The 17386-nt window shown below is 38.0% G+C and overlaps 1 protein-coding gene across 40 annotated transcripts in view; it reads right to left on the bottom strand.

The window, feature by feature from the left end:
* Nucleotides 1–571: 571 nt before the first annotated feature.
* The window catches only part of rbm47 (RNA binding motif protein 47), a 365648-nt gene continuing 348833 nt past the window's right edge, over nucleotides 572–17386 (bottom strand). For 33 of the 40 annotated variants that reach the window (XM_069924838.1, XM_069924841.1, XM_069924842.1 and 30 more), the window contains 4 exons: nucleotides 14311–14427; nucleotides 5562–5768; nucleotides 4809–4984; nucleotides 572–4202 (listed from right to left, as the gene is read on the bottom strand). In XM_069924838.1, the coding sequence (XP_069780939.1) occupies nucleotides 3960–4202; nucleotides 4809–4984; nucleotides 5562–5768; nucleotides 14311–14427 (743 nt within the window). In that variant the 3' untranslated portion in view covers nucleotides 572–3959. Of the gene's footprint in view, nucleotides 4203–4808; nucleotides 4985–5561; nucleotides 5769–14310; nucleotides 14428–17386 lie in introns of those variants that run through there. The other 7 variants (XM_069924874.1, XM_069924880.1, XM_069924873.1 and 4 more) reach the window with 6 other exon arrangements.

Below are 17386 nucleotides of genomic sequence, written 5' to 3'. Positions count from 1 at the left end.
AAAAATCACCATTTTGCTGATAACGGCAGAATGCATTCTCCGACTAACATGTTTAGTCGCAAGTGTTACAATCCGGTAATAAAGAACAAAGAACCCTGATTTCGACTCAGCCTGGTGTTTGTCTCACTCATTCATGAACAAAACAGACCTAACACTATCCACCACTCCCCCTATTTTCGTATCGTTGCATATTTGCTTACCCAGTTAACCACCCCCTCCTCCAAATCATTAATATAAATGATAATTGACTTGTTTATGTGCATGGTTTCATAACTCCAAAGGAAATGGGCCAATGACAATTTTCCTCAAACAAAATGTTTCAGTAACAATTGGGCCTAGAGCAGTGGTTCTTAACCTCACCCCCCCCCCCCCCCACTTCCCCCATTCACATACCACTTTGAGTAATCCCTTACTAATCAGAGCACCTATAGCAATAGGGATTACTTAAAGTGGTATGTGAGAGGAAATAAAAAGTTTGAAAACTATTGGCTGAAGTGCTTAGGAGATCTCTGAAATCAAAAGAGAAATCTATTTAATTGCCAAAATTTATATGACAAAACAAACAAGTCAACAGGTTTCATAATGCTTTATTGACTACTGCTTTAGAATATAAATGCAAGAATAAATTTAAGCTTTTAAAACAATAGGAAAATAGAAAACACCTAATCATAATGCATTTGTTTGCTAATAAGGCACATTTGTTTAATAAGACTTGTCTATGTATGCCTTCTTTCATATGTACCAGACCAACATTTTAAACTTAACAACCAAGAAATGCAGTTTGAATAAAAAGGCGAAAAGAAAGTGGCACAAGTCTGGATCCTAACTGTTAGGCTGCTGGACCTTTTGCAGGCCCCTGCCAAAGCAGACAACACATTAGCCTTGGTGGTTAAGGTCCTCCTTTGTGCAGGGAAACCGAGCAAATAAAAAATACATCATTTTTGTTACCAGACACTGTTACTTGAAACCCTTCATTTTTCTTCCAAAGTACTCCCCCACTAATTGGTCTTGAATGCATCTTGTAAGTTAAATATATATTTTTTTAAATACATCTACATTCTTTTTATTTAAATGGGCTATGATAAACTATTCAGTCAAATAAAAGTATTTTGGAATAAAAGGAATCTCAAAATCTGACCATAACCTCTCTTTACAAGACAATATATATTTTTTAAAAATTGAACAACTTTCTTTATACTCTTATCAATGTTGTTACTATGAACTCTGCATACTTCATAAAAAGTGTTTCAAGATATGCTAAGGCACAGTGGACACCCTGGAAAATTAAAATTTCTCTGAAGAAACCAAGGTGTTTCAACTAAAGCAAGGCATTTTCTAACAGTATCTATATTCTTTACAACTTTTTTTTTTAAAACATCTATAACTAAAAGCTTGCAGAAAATGTAACTGAACAATATGAGATTTTAAAACAGTAATGGTAGGTTGAGCAAAAGATGGAAAATATTAGCCCGTTAAGAGTGGTTTTAAAACTTTACTAACCAATGCCTTTACAGTATGTTTGGGCAAGGTCCCCATGTAAAATCATTCAAGTTTGGGGCAAGAGGTTCAACCAAAAGGGAACATTTGCTCAGATCATGTTGATTCCCTGGATATAACATCTTAAAAAAAAGGGGAGTGTTGTGCTCAGTTTGGGAGTGTTGCTTGGAAGTTTCCTCTTCCTACGTTATTGGAATTCGTGTTACATTTCATGTCTAATCAAATATGTTAATATTCTATTAGTGTTTATCATAATAGGGCATTGCCCATGTGCCACTTTGCTTGGTTCTTGTCAGATCTAACATGCCAATATGAATATAGCAGCACATTGCTAGAAATCAGAATTTAGGAAATGGTGAATTGCACATGACTTTAAAAGATAATCCATCAAATGAACAACAATGCTGTGACATGGGCTGAATACTCCAGTGCACAATCATTCAAATTATAAATGACTTTTCTTGTGAGATTCCAAGAGTGGAAAGAACTGTGACATGAAAAAAAATGAAAAATATAATGTGACTCCTGAACATACATTTTTCAAAAGAGTGACAGTACCTCATTTGTTTTTAAGTGAAGAGGTAAAGGTTTGTTTCATTAGCTCTTTGGATTAAACAATGAGGTAACACTGACCCAAGCAACAAATGACTTTAATTTCAGTTGAAGTGATATACTCTTTAGAGAGAAGGTAATGTAAAATGTGAAACATTAAAACCCATTGATTATGGAAGGTCTTCAAAATGGCCCCTCTCAATAGTTAGTGTTTCTGGGAGAATATCATGACATACTTTCAGTGCATGTGAGCTGCTAAGGTAGTAAAAACATAGCAGCTGTGAAGAGGCAAATGGCTAAACTTGTTGCTGTTAAAAAAAAAACACACCAATCTGCAATACTTTCACCAACTCACTTTTTGCAGATTAAAACAATGAATGTCGATCAGCTGGATATCAGGCGTTCATCAGCAGTTTCCTTTGGTCAGCCCAAAGAGCATGGTCACATTATGCAGGTTTTACTGAGTAGCACAGCACATTATAACATGGATTTTTCTTCTATACAGGCCACTGAAACACTGCAAAAATATATTTAGTTCCTACTATAATAATAAGATTTCTTTTTGCTTTTTCAACAGCATTGAAAGAAAGTGGTAAAACTGTGGCAAACCAACATATCATGTGCTGTTCCACCATAAAAGACATTTTTTCATAAACATATTAAAACACAATATGTACACACTCACACACAAATCTAATTTGTTACATAACCAAAATACAATATTAGAACCCATACTACTTTATCACCTCAGATCAGCTAGGAATTTTCTTTAACATGATAAAAAGTTATTGTAATAGAACTTCATGTTGACAAGACCCATTTCAGTCTTTGTCCTAACAAAAACTTAGCATTACAACTGAATTTAGAACAGAAAATAATGAGCATTGCAAAAAAAAAGAGCTAGCCTCACTTTCACTAGATCGAGCATTCATCCGAATGGTCATCTTCTACTTGATGTCCTGTGAATTTCAGGACCCTTGTATTTTTTTTTAAGTGACAATCCAACATCAAGAAATCTTATCCTACCATTATGGATATTTATTTTCCTTGCTTTTCTTTCTCTTTTAAAAGAATGCACACCCAACTTCAAGAGACAAGCATAATTATACTTTCTTCTTCAGTCGTCCAAATCTAAATCTGAATACTTAATCCTGTCAAATTCAATACTACAAATAGTCATACTGAAGCTGGTGAAATTCAGCTGTTGATTGAGCCTAGATTATGAAAATTGGCATTGTATTCTACAATCCAAAATTTTAATATTTTAGACTTCAGATTATTTGGACCCGATGTAATAAGAAATAGCAAAAAAGATTGTTGCTCAGCTAGAGAGCAACTCAAGTTTTTAAACTTGCATCGTGCACAATTTTGGCAATGATCCTATGTTCAGTTACATTTTGTGTGTTGACTAGTATTTAAATGCTCATTTCTAAGGATCGCTTTATATCAGGATATATTCAAGAAATGTGATCCAGTTAAGACAAAGCTCTTCTTGAAGACGCCAATAGGATAAATAACTGGAGTGAGCATATCACACAAAACTTCATAAAAACCCGTGTAAAAACCCATACCTATATGTACTAACCTTCTAGTTTCTAGTTGTCCACATTCAAAGTGTTCAAACCTTATGGACAAAACATTTCATAATATTTGCTAAAGGCAAGGCAATTTTTAAAATATAAATGCATAGAATGTTTTTTTTTACTGAAAGGTTCTTAACCCCCAAAAATTTCAAAACATTTTTCAAAATTTAGTAACAATAGCATTTTTTAAAATTTGCGCTTTCACATAGTTTTTGGTGTGGTTTGCTCGTCCTAAAAAGGATTTTTTCACAACTGACTATGTTGGCTTTTTTTCTTCATAAATACCATTGTGTTCCTTCACAATTATAAAGTCTTGGTAATAAAATCCTAATAGGTTTGGTAGAAATCATGCAAAGGAACTTGAAAGGTGGCTGCAGGGAATGCCTGTGGTACATAACTAGTATATCCTCCGTAAGCAGCTACTGCTGCAGCAGTGGCTGCGTTCTTTTGCAGCGTTGCCATGGTGGCAGCAGGAGCTGCAATCGGAACATAACTTGCTCCATAGAACCCAGCTGCAGGAATTCGCTGAACATTGGAAGCCATTGCATAGACTGGAGTTATCGGGCGAGTCTGCAAAGAAACAAGATTTTATGGCTTTGGAACAATTATAAAGTCCATAACAACTTATAACTTACTGATAACAACTTGAATGTGGCTTGGCTAAACTTTTAGCATTTCTGTGTACTGTATCCAGATTCTTATTCTAAATAAAATACCATAGAAGCTGCAAATCTGAAACAAAAAGGAAATACTCAAAGTATTCAGCTAATAGATAAATGCTGCATTGTCCAGTTTTTCCATCTTTTTATACATAATATGCATATTGAATTCTAATATTTATTGTGTTCAAAGTGCAAGCTACTGCTCTATGCATTTACATTTTTCCAATCCAATTTTCTTCTGCCGTGACTTATTCTGAAGGACTGTTCCAAGAATGTTGACCTAAGCACCTTATCCCAAATAGTCAATATCTGTGAGCTAGTTCTAGTCACCTCAGGTTTTGCTGTTGGACAATTTCCCACTTTTAACTGCAATGATTAGAGACATCTCTAATTAGAGCATATTGACAGGTCTACCCATCAACCAAGTTACAAGGGGAGCATAGCCACAATTCCAATAGAGAGGAAAAATATTCTACAATTTCACCCTTCAAATAAAAAGTGATTTTTATTTGACCTGAAAAGGTGGAGGAGTGGAAACTGAAGGAATGATCGGTGCTCCATTTGGATCAGTTTGAACAGCAATAGGATTAAGAACATGTTCCATTGGGTGCATTTTGTTTTCTTCCATTAGCTTAGTGCCTGGAGCTGCCTGGAACACTTGATATTGGGTTCCAATGGAAGGGATGGCCACTGAAATCAGACAAAATATTAATTAATGTACATTTAAACCACTGGATATAATATCTAATAAAGGGCTAAACAGTGTGTATTTTTATTGAGGAGCACAGTCAATATATACCAAATTGTTCTTATCTGTTTTGATTTCTACACACTGCTCTGTCATTGATAAAAAGAGCTAATATGATACTTCTTGGCTATGCTGCAATTTATGCAGAATCAACAATCCAATGGGCAGCTTCAAGCTGAGACAACATTAAAACTTCAGTAACATTACAAGTTTGCAACCCAAATCTCAGTTGTGTGTACATAAAACAATTAATGGCCTGCTGTAATCTATTCATAACCATAGGTAATGCAGATCTTCTCCGCCCATTCCCCACCAGGGTGACCACGTGCTTCCTTGGTAAAATTAATGATATGAAATCCCATGGGACTTCAATGGTGACAATTTCTAGGTTTTCACTGTTAATTTCGATTATACATTATCCTATAGGTATAATTTTGAAACATTAGCTTTACACATTTCCACTATTTTCCCTCTCCAATTGTTAAGGTAAATGTTTAGCAAAACATTTCCTTTACTAACCTGCACCAGGTTTCATAGCGACTGGACTGACTGTAGCCAAATCTAAGCTGGGTATCAGTTCATACGCTTTGTCCTGTTGCTTGGCCTTCCCTTCATGATATCTGCTGTAAATACCTCTGCCTGCAGAATATCCACCGAGATATGATCCCCGAGGTCCTGCTGCTCTGTTGCCAGCTGCCCCTCTACCTCGCCCACGCACTGTGCCTGCTTTAAAAAAAAGATTCAATTTTAAAGAAGGTAGACACATTCAAAGATTGCATTTAAACACCAGATTCCATAACACAAACATGAGTGATTATTTGTGAAAGTCATGATTGGTCTTTTGATTACCAACACATTTTGAACACCAACAACCCAGATTTGTATGGCAACTTTAACGTTAACGTAGCAAAATAGCAAATTTCACAGAAGATTAGTAAACAATGTTTGATGCTCAGCCACGAAAGATATTAGCAAGATACCCCAAAAGCTTGGCCAATATGATTAAAAATAGGAATATAGAGGCAGTGTTTTCAGGACAGATCTCCAGACCTTAGAATAAAAACAGATGCTGGAGGAACTCAGCCAGTCTTGCAGCGTCCAGAGGTACAGATATATTAGCAACATTTCAGGCCTGAACAAAAAGAGACAGGTGTCTGTATTCAAAGGCTGGGGGAAAAAGGGGAGAATGGGAGGGAAGGAGTGCAGTCCAATAGTCAAAAGGTGTTAATTAGATATGATAGAGAACAGGACAGAGGAAAGGTGAGAATTGATTTTGGCTCAGTGAAGGGAGAGCGAAAGGGAAGAGAGAGTTAATGCCATCTGGTTGGAGGGTGCTCAGACAGAATACAAGGTGTTGTTACTCCAATTATGAGTGGTCTCTGTCTGGCAGTGCATGAGACCATGGACAGACATGTCATCAAGGGAATGGGGCAGGGAATTGAAATTGGTGGCCACTGGGAGATCCCCTCTGCCGTGGAAGACAGAGATGAGGTACTCAATGAAGCAATCTCCCAGTCTATGTCTAGTATCTTCGATGTAGATGAGCCAGCAGGAACACCGGATGCAGTAGGTGAGCTCTGCAGATCAACAACTGAATTCACTTGGAAGGATTTTTCAGGGCCCCAAATGGTAGTGAGGGAGGAGGTATTGGCACTTGTTTTGTATTTCTTATTGTCACAGAAGTAGGTGCCAAGGGGGTGATTGGTGAGGAAGGAGGGGTGGATAAGGGAGCAGTCCCTGTGTAAGATGGAGACCCCAGGAAGGAGTGGGGAATAAGTGTCTAGTGGTGGGATCACATAGTAGGTGGCCGAATGTCACCAGATAATATGTTGGATGCAGTTGCATCCTGTGTTTTTAGTACAATCACAGCATCTTCAGACTTTCACCCACTCCGGAGCTTAGAGTAAGGAATGCCGAAAGCATAGTTACTAATCAGAGAAGATCAAGTCTGAGGATGAAGGAGGTTCAGATCTGGAAAGGTTCTTTTAGTAGAATATAGGACTGGAGGATAATACACAGAGGTAGTAAAGATCAGAAAGGGAAGAATGATATGCGAACAAGGCTTGTGCAATTTTGTACTTTGGTTGATCTTAAGTTAAAAGAGAGTAGAACGAGGGAAACAAATCAGAACTTTCAAATTTACAGATGAACAGATACTGCCCACCAGAATTAGGCACAGCAATTAAGTTGGAGTCTGTTATAGAAGTGTAAATGAGCAGTCTTAAAAAATTATGCGGAAAACATGCAAGTTAGTATTCAGATCATAAGACTACAAGACATAAGAGCAAAAATAGGCTAGTCAATCCATCATCTGACCCATTTTCTCACAGCCCCATTCCCCTGCCTTCTCCCCATAACCTTTGATGCCCTGGCTATCAAGAGCCTATCAATCTCTGCCTTAAGTACACCTAATGACCTGGCTCCCCAATCACCTGTGGCAATACATTCCACAGACTTACCAAACTCTGGCTGTAGAAATTTCTTTGCATTTCTGTTCTAAATGGATGCCCTTCAATCCTGAAGTTGTGCCCTCTCCTTCAATGGGAAACAACCTTTCTACTTCTATTCTCTCCACTCCTTTCAAAATGTTTCAATGAGATCCTGCCTTATTCTCCTAAATTCCAATGAGTATGGGCCAAGAGCTGTCAAATGCTCCTCATATGTAACCCTTTCATTTCCGGAATCATCCTTGTGAACTGCCTCTGAACATCCTTTCTTAAATGAGAAGCCCAAAACTGCTCCCAATATAAAGCCTCAATATCACCTCCTCTCCATCTGGAACAAAAGCGACCTCTCCATAGCCAACTATTTTAATTCTGAGTCATACTCTCAAACTCACATGATGGCCTTTTACACTACCCCTCCTTGACCACTCACAGACTGGAGGAACAACACCTCACTTTTCATCTGGGCACTCTCCCACCTAGGGCTTGAACACTGAGTTCACTGCATTCCACTAATCAGCTTGCCTTTTCCCCCTTCTCCACCTCCTTTAACTAGTCATTCCAGTTCCAACTTCCTTCCTCTCTCCATCTAGCCTAGACTCCTCCCCCCTCTTCCTGCAGTCCTTCCCCCTCTCCACCTATCATCTTCCACCCTCACCAACCCCTCCCCCTTTTGTTAGGACATCTCTCACGTTCCCTCCCACCTTGATGAAGGGCTCAAGCCTGAAATGTTGGTGTTGTATCTTTACCTTTGGTACATAAAGGGACTGTTTGATCTGCCGAGTTTCTCCAGTATTTGTATGTTGTTTTAAAAAAAATGAAACCACAGTGTCAACAGAATCCTGTGTTTTACCCCCAATATCAGACCCCTGCTCTTTTAATCTATTCCTCTTAATGCCAGCATTGCATTAATCTTCTTCACCACTGAACTAACCTGCAATCTAACCTTCAGGATATTCTGCACAAGGTCTCAGAGGTCCCTTCGCATTTGGGAATTTTCAATTTTCTCCCCATTTTGAAAAGAGTCTTCCCATTTATTTCTTCTACCAAAGTGCACGATAGTACACTTTCTGGCATTGTATTTAATTTATCATTTTGGTGCCCATTTTTCTACATTGGGCAAGTCCTTCTGCAGTCACCCTGTTTCCTCAACACTATCTGTTCCTCCACCTGTCTTTATATCATCTGCAAACTTGGGCACAAAGTCATTCATTCCATAATCTAAATCACTGATATACAACACAAAAAGAAGTGGCCCCAACACAGACTCCTGTGTAACACAGTTAGCAACTGGCAGCCAACCAGAATATAACCATATAACAACCATATAACAATTACAGCACAGAAACAGGCCAATTTGGCCCTTCCAGTCTGCACTGATCCAAGTTCCCTCCTCTAATCCCACTAACCAGCTCTCTGCCCATATCCTTCCACCCCCCTCCCATCCATATACTTATCCAACTCTTTCTTAAATGACAAAATTGATCCTGCCTCCACCATCTTTCCCGGAAGCCCATTCCACACAGTAATCACTCTCTGAGTAAAGAAGTTCCCCCTCATGTTACTCCTTTGCCCATTAACTCTCAACCCATGACCTCTTGTATCCATCTCTCCTACTCTCAATGGGAAAAGCCTTTCCACATCAACTCTATCTATCCCTCTCATTATCTTAAACACCTCTATCAAATCCCCTCTCAGCCTTCTACGTTCCAAGGAAAAAAGACCTAATTTGCTAAATCTCTCTTTGTATTCCAGATGCTGAAACCCAGGAAACATTTTTGTAAATCTTCTCTGTACTCTCTCTATCTTGTTAATATCCTTCCTATAACTCGGTGACCAGAACTATGATCCCTGTATTCAGACTTACTTTTTCCTGCCAATTAGTCAATGCTCTCCCCATGCTAGTATTGTTTCCTGTTCTACCCTAGGCTCTTATCTTAATGTGGCACCTTGTCAAAAGCTTTCTGAAAATCCAAATATACAACATCTACTGCATATCCTTTATCTAGCCTACTTGTCACTTCTTCAAAGAAGTCCAATCAGTTTGTTACACAAGATTTTCTCTTAAGGAAATCATGCTTTTGTTTATCATGTCAACATGACAAATATGGCAGTTCCTACATTCACATGCAGTCTTTGGCAATGACAAGAATATGGAATACGTAAAGATGCTTTTTGAAAATGGCTGCAATATTTTGCAAATTTATTGACAATAGTTTTCAAAGCAAAACATTGAAAACATTGCTGTGACAAAAATATTTTGAATTAACATTAGTTTTAGAACCATAGAACATTACAGCACGGAAAATAGGGCCTTCTAGTCTATGCCAAACTATTATTTTGCCTAGTCCCACTGACCTGCATCCAGTCCATAGCACCTCCATACCTCTCCCAATCATGGATCTGTCCAAACCTTTGTTAAATGTTAAAATTGAGCCTGCATTAACCACTTCAGCTGGCAGCTCATTCCACACTCCTACTACTGTGTGAAGAACTTCCCCGAAATGTTCCCCCTAAACTTTTCCCCTTTCACCCTTAACCCATTTCCTCTGGTTTGTATTCCCAACTAACTTCAGTGGAAAAAGTCTTGTTGCACTTACTCTATATATACCCTTCTTAATTTTAAATATCTCAATTAAATAGCCCCTCATTCTTCTATGCTCCAGGGAATAAAGTCCTAACCTGTTTAACCTTTCTCTGTAACTTCATTCCTGAACCTCAGCAATACATTGAAAAAGTGCAGAGAAATTTTACCATTCTTATTGATGTACTTCCTGTAGTTTGGTGACAAAAACTGCACATAATTCTCCACATCTGGCCTCACTGATGTCTTATGAAATGTTACTATGATATCTTAACTCCAAGACTCAATAGACTTGCAGCACAGTAACAGGCCATTTCGGCCCACAAGCCTGTGCCATCCCATTACATCCAATCAACTTACAACCCCGGAATGTTTCGAAAGGTGGGAGTAAACTGGAGCTTCCAGAGGAAACTCACACAGACACAGGGAGAATTCCTTATAGACTGTGGGATTCAAGCCCCAGACCCAATCACTGGCATTGCATAACATTGCACTGGCATAACAGCATTGCACCAACTAACCGTGCTGCCAAAAATATTTTGATTTAATTAAGCCAATGTGCCAAAAACTCTCTTTACAACCCTATCTACCTGGATCGCCACATTTAAGGAATTATGTGTTGGTATTCCCAGATCCCTCTGTTGCACAGCACTCCTCCGTGCCCTACCATTTACCATGTATGTCATACCTTGGTTTGTCCTTCCAAAATGCAACCCCTCACACTTGTCTGCATTAAATTCCATCTGCCATTTTTCATTCCATTTTTCCAGCTGGTCCAGATCCCTCTGCAAGTTTTGAAATCCTTTCTCACTGTCCACAAAACTTCTAATCTTCGTATCATCTTCTTGCTGATCCAATTTACCACATTATCATCAGATATAGATGACAACTTAGATCCCTGAGGCACACACCACTAGTCACAGGCCTCCAGTCTGAGAATCAATCATCCACTACCACTCTCTGGCTTCTCGAATCCCGTTTACTACCTCACCTTGAATACTGAGCATCTCAACCTTCCTGACTAACCTCCCATGTAGAACCTTCATAAAGGCCTCACTAAATTCCATGTAGGCAACATGTAGCCTTTCCTTCATCAACTTTCCTGATAACCTACTCGAAAAATTCTAAGATTGGTTAAACACTACCTACTACACAGAGTACCATGTTGACTTATCCTTAATCAGTCACTGTCTCTCCAAATACTTGTTTGTCTGATCTCTTAGGACACTTTTCAATCAGCTCACCAATCCTCCAGTAATGTGGCTAAGGTCATTGTAAATATTTCTTCCAGGGCCCCTGCAATTTTGACACTAACCTTTCTCAAGATCAGGGGGAATATTTTATCAGAATCTGAGGATTTATCTACCCTTATTTGCTTTAAGACAGCAAGCACATCTTATTTAATATGTTTAGGTTCCATGACATCTCTGTTTGTTTTCCCATTTCTCTATGTCAGTTTCCTGAGTAAATACTGATGCAAAAAATTTCTCCCATCTCTTTGGGCTCCATACATAGCCAAACACTCTGATCTTTAAGGTGACCAATTTTGTCCCTTACTATCCTTTTGCTCTTATACCTTAGAAACCCCTAGGATTTTCCTTCATATTGTCCGTCAAAGCAACCCCATGCCTTCTTTTAGCTCTCCTGATATCCTCAAGATTTTTTTCTTGCACTTTTTTAATATACTCCACATGTACCTAATTTTCTCCTTGTTCTTCTTAACCAGATCCCCAATAGATAATGTTCTGTGCTTGAGGATTGATTTGGGAAGGTAATGAGTATCAATCCCCCAAAGTATAACATTTAGTGTGTCAATGACAACTACAACAGGCAGTTTTGTTTGCTCTTATTGGCCTTGATAGATTACATTGTAAAATTTCTGCTCAAGTTGTCCTTGCCATTGGCATTTTGAATATTTCACATCCAGTTCATACAAAAACCTGAAGTTTTCTTTCACTGTTTTACTAAGATTTTCTGTTTCAATGCTCATGAGAAGTCTGGAATCTGAAGCATTCGTACTGACTTTAAGATCAAGTATTCAATTATTTTCAGGGCAATTAGATGTTATTTGTACTTGGCAATTTTCATTCTGATTTAAATACAGTAAAATCCCAATATCCAGAATTCAAACAACCTGCATAAATAAATAAATAAATAGATTTGTTTTACTTCATAAGAATAAAAAATTAAATAAAATTTTAAAATTATGAAAGTAAATGTTTTCCAAAGCAACATATAACCCATTGGTGAAGACAGGAGCAAACATTCAGCCAGTGGAGTGCCCCAGTCGTGCCCCACCCACGGTAGCTGTTTGAACAAAGTTTGAATAAAGTTGTTTGAATAAAATGGCAATATCCAGGATGAAGAGCCAGCTGATGCTGCTCACCGCTGGGGCGACTCTTCCAAAGTGTCTCCCTATTCCTGCCTAGAAAGAGTTTTTATCTTTATTAGTAGGCTTTATCTGTAAACTTGATGGAGGGGTTCAATTATGATGGCAACATGGTTAGTGTAGTGGTTATCATAATGCTGTAACAGCGCCAGTGACCGGGGTTCCAATTTAAATTTTGTAAGTTACAGGAATTACCTGATTAAAGTGAACTTTACATAATTAAGGACTACAATACTGTTCTCCCCCCCAAATTATTTTACATTTTGCACTCTTTTAAACTGTTTATTCTTTTTCAATATTTTCATTAACACTGAAATTTCACATCCAAAAATACATATGGATACATGTTAAAATTCAAAAAGATACATCACACTTAAATCATATCATCCAAAGTACTCAACATTTTAATCAACTAGTATATTGTATTGATATATTATTTTATTATAAAAAACTTTATTCTTAATGCAGGAGTATTATCCACATAACCAGCAACCACAATCCCCATATGTGCCAGATACCAGGGATTTTACTGTATTAACTTTCTTTCCTCATTTTAATATTCTGACATCTATCTATTGCTTTACTGACCTAATCTGAGGGAAAACAAATAATTTTTGGTCTAATTAATGCTCATGTCACTGAACAGAGAACTTTTCTTGATGACATCTCCTCCTTGCATATTTCTCAAACCAAACTTTGCATAAAAGTTCCTCACCCACTCCCAAATATCATTCTCCAGATTCTTGAATCCATCTTATGGAATGCCTTAATCATTTCAGATTTTCTGACACCTGCTCTGAACAGGAGTCTCAAACCAGACATCCCACCCAAGGGTCAGACTTAGGACCACTGGACATTGTTTGCATAACTGTGTCAATGAACAACCAGTCCTTTGTGGTAATGAACAATTCTGCCCATAATTTGCAACTGATAAGAAATAGGATAGGAGCCATATTGACGTTGTGTGGTTGGTGAAAAATTAGGGAGGAAAAAAGGAGAAGGGGGAATAACAGAGATAAGGAAACTGCTGTAAAAGGGTCTAGAAGGGATAGTGGAACTAACTACTTAATTCAGATCAGAATCAATGAAATAGAAAAGAAGTCATGTTAGGAGCAGGAACAAGTAGCCAAAATTGAAAAGACTTTAGATAGCTCCAGATTATTTATTAAGCCACATGCTAACATTTATGTTGATAAACAGATCAAGAAAGAAAACGCTAGTAAGATTTGTGTGGGAAACTTCATGGGAAAATGTAACCCAGGCTGGTGGAAAGTGGACATAAGTTACACTTCATCAGGCAAGATCAAGGGCTTTGAAATCAGCAAGGGGGTGTAGAAAGGACAGTGGCAATATTACATTCGTCCTGAAAAATATGAATTGGGACAAATTCCCTTATGCTTTTCTACAAATCAATTCTCAAGGAAAGAAAACAAGAGTAGGAATCATATACAAGAAGAGGCAGCAAATCAAGAATTGAAGGAGATCAGTGTATAAAGCAAGAACTCAAGATACTGGAAAGAACCTGGAAGTATAAAATATTAACTAAAATAAAACAAGCATTGTGAAAAGTAAGATAGAGGTTAGTTTTTTTTTGGCAAAAATCACCAGTTCCAGCGCAATTTACATCCACTTGTCCACAATTCTTTCATCAAAACTCATTTGCATCTTACTGGGCTTAGAATCTGCCATGAACAAGTGCAACTGGATCTTAAAAATTTTCATTCAACAAAAAAAGATCTTGAAGAAAAGTTTCAAGAGCTGTGCTGTCATAGACTTGATTTGTTATTCCAGCACACCACCCTTGGTACTTGGATTTCTTTCCTCTGGATGGGGAAGACCAGACAATCTTACCATCATCAGCCACGCCTCCCATCCACCTCACCTGCCAATCACCAGTGAGGTGGACTCTGCTGTGAGCAGCAAGTAGATCTTGGGTGTATCCTGAAACTCCACTACCAGAATTTCTCTCTGAATGAGGTATTTAAAAAAAAATTCAAGTAAATTATTTAAAATCAAAAGTGCATTAAACACTATTTTCATCTTTTTAATTATTTACTAAAATAAAATAAAGTTAAATCATTGGTTCCAAAGGGAACTGCCAGCTATCAGTTAGTACAATTTTTGGCAATGCAATGTGAAAAATGGGGTAATTTTTTTAAAAAATGCCTCAACTAAGAGCATTAACACAGTACATTTTCCCTTATATCAGGCCCAGCATTTACTGCTCAACGAGAAGGCGAAATACCATCAGAGTCTTTCTGGTGAAGGTAGTCCCACAGTGCAATTTAAATTTATGAAAATTGTTTTCAAAATATCCAAAACTATTGTGTTACCTTGGGACACAGTGGTTGGTGGTTTGATTTTAAAATAAAACTACCCCGTCTTTGAAAACATTCCTAGTGGTTCCTTTTGCTTCAAAAGTTCCAGTTGAAACTTTGGAACATAATTAAGTTGTAGATTCCCAATGGTGAAAAGGGATAAGACAAGAGCAAATCCATTTACCTGCCTTTGACATTTAGTAACTTTATTATGACAGATCCCCTCCCCTCAATATCCTAGGAGTTACCTTTGACCAGCGACTTTAAAAGATTAGGCCTATAAATAAAAATATTGAAAATTCGGCAGGTTAGAATGCAAAAAGGATTGTTCGGTCTGGAACAATCACTCTGCCCATCTTATTCTGTCTGGGCATCCTTCAATCAGACAGGATGAACATAGACTTTGCTGGCTTCTGCTAGCCGATTCCCCGTTCCCCATCCTTCTGTCTTCTTTCCTCCAAATCTCCTCCCCTTGCCTCTGCATTCATAGAGCCATCCCCCCTCCCCTTGTTTACTGGTGTTGTGCCCTCACTCCCTTAACCCCCTATTAGCTCCAACCTGCGGGACTGTGTGCTCCCCTCCCCCCCCCCATTCTGATTGGGCAGCTGTCTACATTTTGCTCATACCTTGATGAAGACCTCAAGCCAAAGACATTGGCCATGTATCCATCTTTGCTATATAAAATACATTGTTTGGTCTGCTGTGTTTCTCCAGCATTGTGGGAGGTTTTTTAACTACACAAACTCTGTCTGTCTCCCCATAGTTACTGTGTGACCTGCACATTTCCAACATTTTCCGTCTTTGTTTTAGATTTCAAATATCAGCAGGGAACAAGAGTAGTTGGAAACCTTCTTTCCTCATGTGGAATTTATTTCCCAATTCCCAAATTTCAGAAATGTGATGAAATGTTCACCAATTGTTTGCTGATTCAAACTCAGAAAATACTCAAGGTAATTTACCCCTCCATGAAAAAGAAGTGCAGCATAGCATCTCACCACTTCAAACATTCACTCTCTTGCCACAGACATACCATGCCCACAATGGATCACCTCCAGGATGCACAGCTGCAACACCACAAGGTTTCCTCAACAACGCCCTCCAAACCAAAGACCACTATCTCAAGGAGAAATAACTCAGGGAAATATAATGATTTCTAACATCTAATGCATGGAAATTGGGTGCTCAGTCCAAACCCTGGACTTTATCTATTAGAATTGTGGGAGTAACTTCAACAGAGAAGCACAGCAGTTGAAGGTATTTCTAATATTCCCTCCAAGATTGCAGTGAACTATCTTGAAAGTTGTTCAATTCAATGCACTCATAATTCAATGACTTGCAAAGAATCATATATTTTATGTTTTTTTTAATAAAAAATAAATAGTATATTTAAACTACTGCATATAGTCACAGAGCTATATAACATGGCCCAACTGATCAGGATGCCTGCCTGAGCTAATCCTATTTACTACCGTTTGACTCATGTCTCGCTAAACCATTATTATATATGTACCCATCCACATATCTTAAATATCAAAAATGTGGAGCGCCCTCCTCTACAGCTTCCTCTGGCAGCTTGTCCCATTTATGCACCACCATCGGTGTGGAAAAAACCCTCTGGTTTCCTTTCATCTTAAACTTGTGCTCTCTGCTTTTACACTCCCCTAAAATTCTAAAACCGTTCACTTTACCAACTCCCCTCAGGATTTTACACATCTCTGCAAAGTCACCCCTCAGCTCCCATACTTCAGGGAAGAGTCCCATCCTATTTCATCTCTCTTTACAACTCAAGTCCACCAGTCCCTGTAACATTTCAATAATTTTTTTGGATCCTTTCCAACTTGACCCTTCCCACTATAGAGCAACCAGAACTGTGCACAATTATTTTAAATGTTGCATTATCAATGCCTTGCACAACTGTAATATGAGATCCCAACCCTGTTCTCAAGCATGCTGAACCCCTTCTTCACCACCTTGTCTGCCTGCATTGCCAATTTCAGGGAACGATGCACATATACCTTTCAGTCTCTCAACCTTCTCAAGGGGATTGCCATTCACTGGGTTGCACTAAAGAGAATGCAACATAAAATTCCACACACCTTTTCACCAATTTCATAGATTTTAGAAAAAATCTCACTAAAAACCCTATGCAAATGAAAAAAACACCTGGTTTTAAACCATTGGCATTCAAATATACAGATCTTCAGTAATAAAAATGGTTGATACATAAAACAGCACAACAAGGGCTTCAATGCATTTGGGAAGGACAAGAACAGTTATCCCAGTTTCCAGTAATACAAAGTCACTAATTCTTCATCATGAAACAAATTACTTGCAAGACAATTTCAGCTTAAAACTTAACTGCAATATATGTAATGACTGAGTGTCAAATATTCAGAGATAATAAAAAGGATAGGAAAACCATGAAAGGCAGCAAAATATGATAAAACACAATTAGTGGAGTACACATGAAAGGGATTTCAATAATGGTAACCAAGTAGCAAATACAATAGAGGAAAAATATATTGTGGTAGATTATAAACATAGGAATCAGAGAATCACAGAGTAAAATCTAGATATTAATAAAAAACAAACCAAATCAATCAAGATGA

The sequence above is a fragment of the Narcine bancroftii genome, chromosome 3, assembly GCF_036971445.1.
Source record: "Narcine bancroftii isolate sNarBan1 chromosome 3, sNarBan1.hap1, whole genome shotgun sequence".
NCBI classification, from domain to species: domain Eukaryota; kingdom Metazoa; phylum Chordata; class Chondrichthyes; order Torpediniformes; family Narcinidae; genus Narcine; species Narcine bancroftii.
The sequence above is the reverse complement of the archived record's forward strand: the minus strand, read 5'-3'. Positions and strand labels throughout refer to the sequence as shown.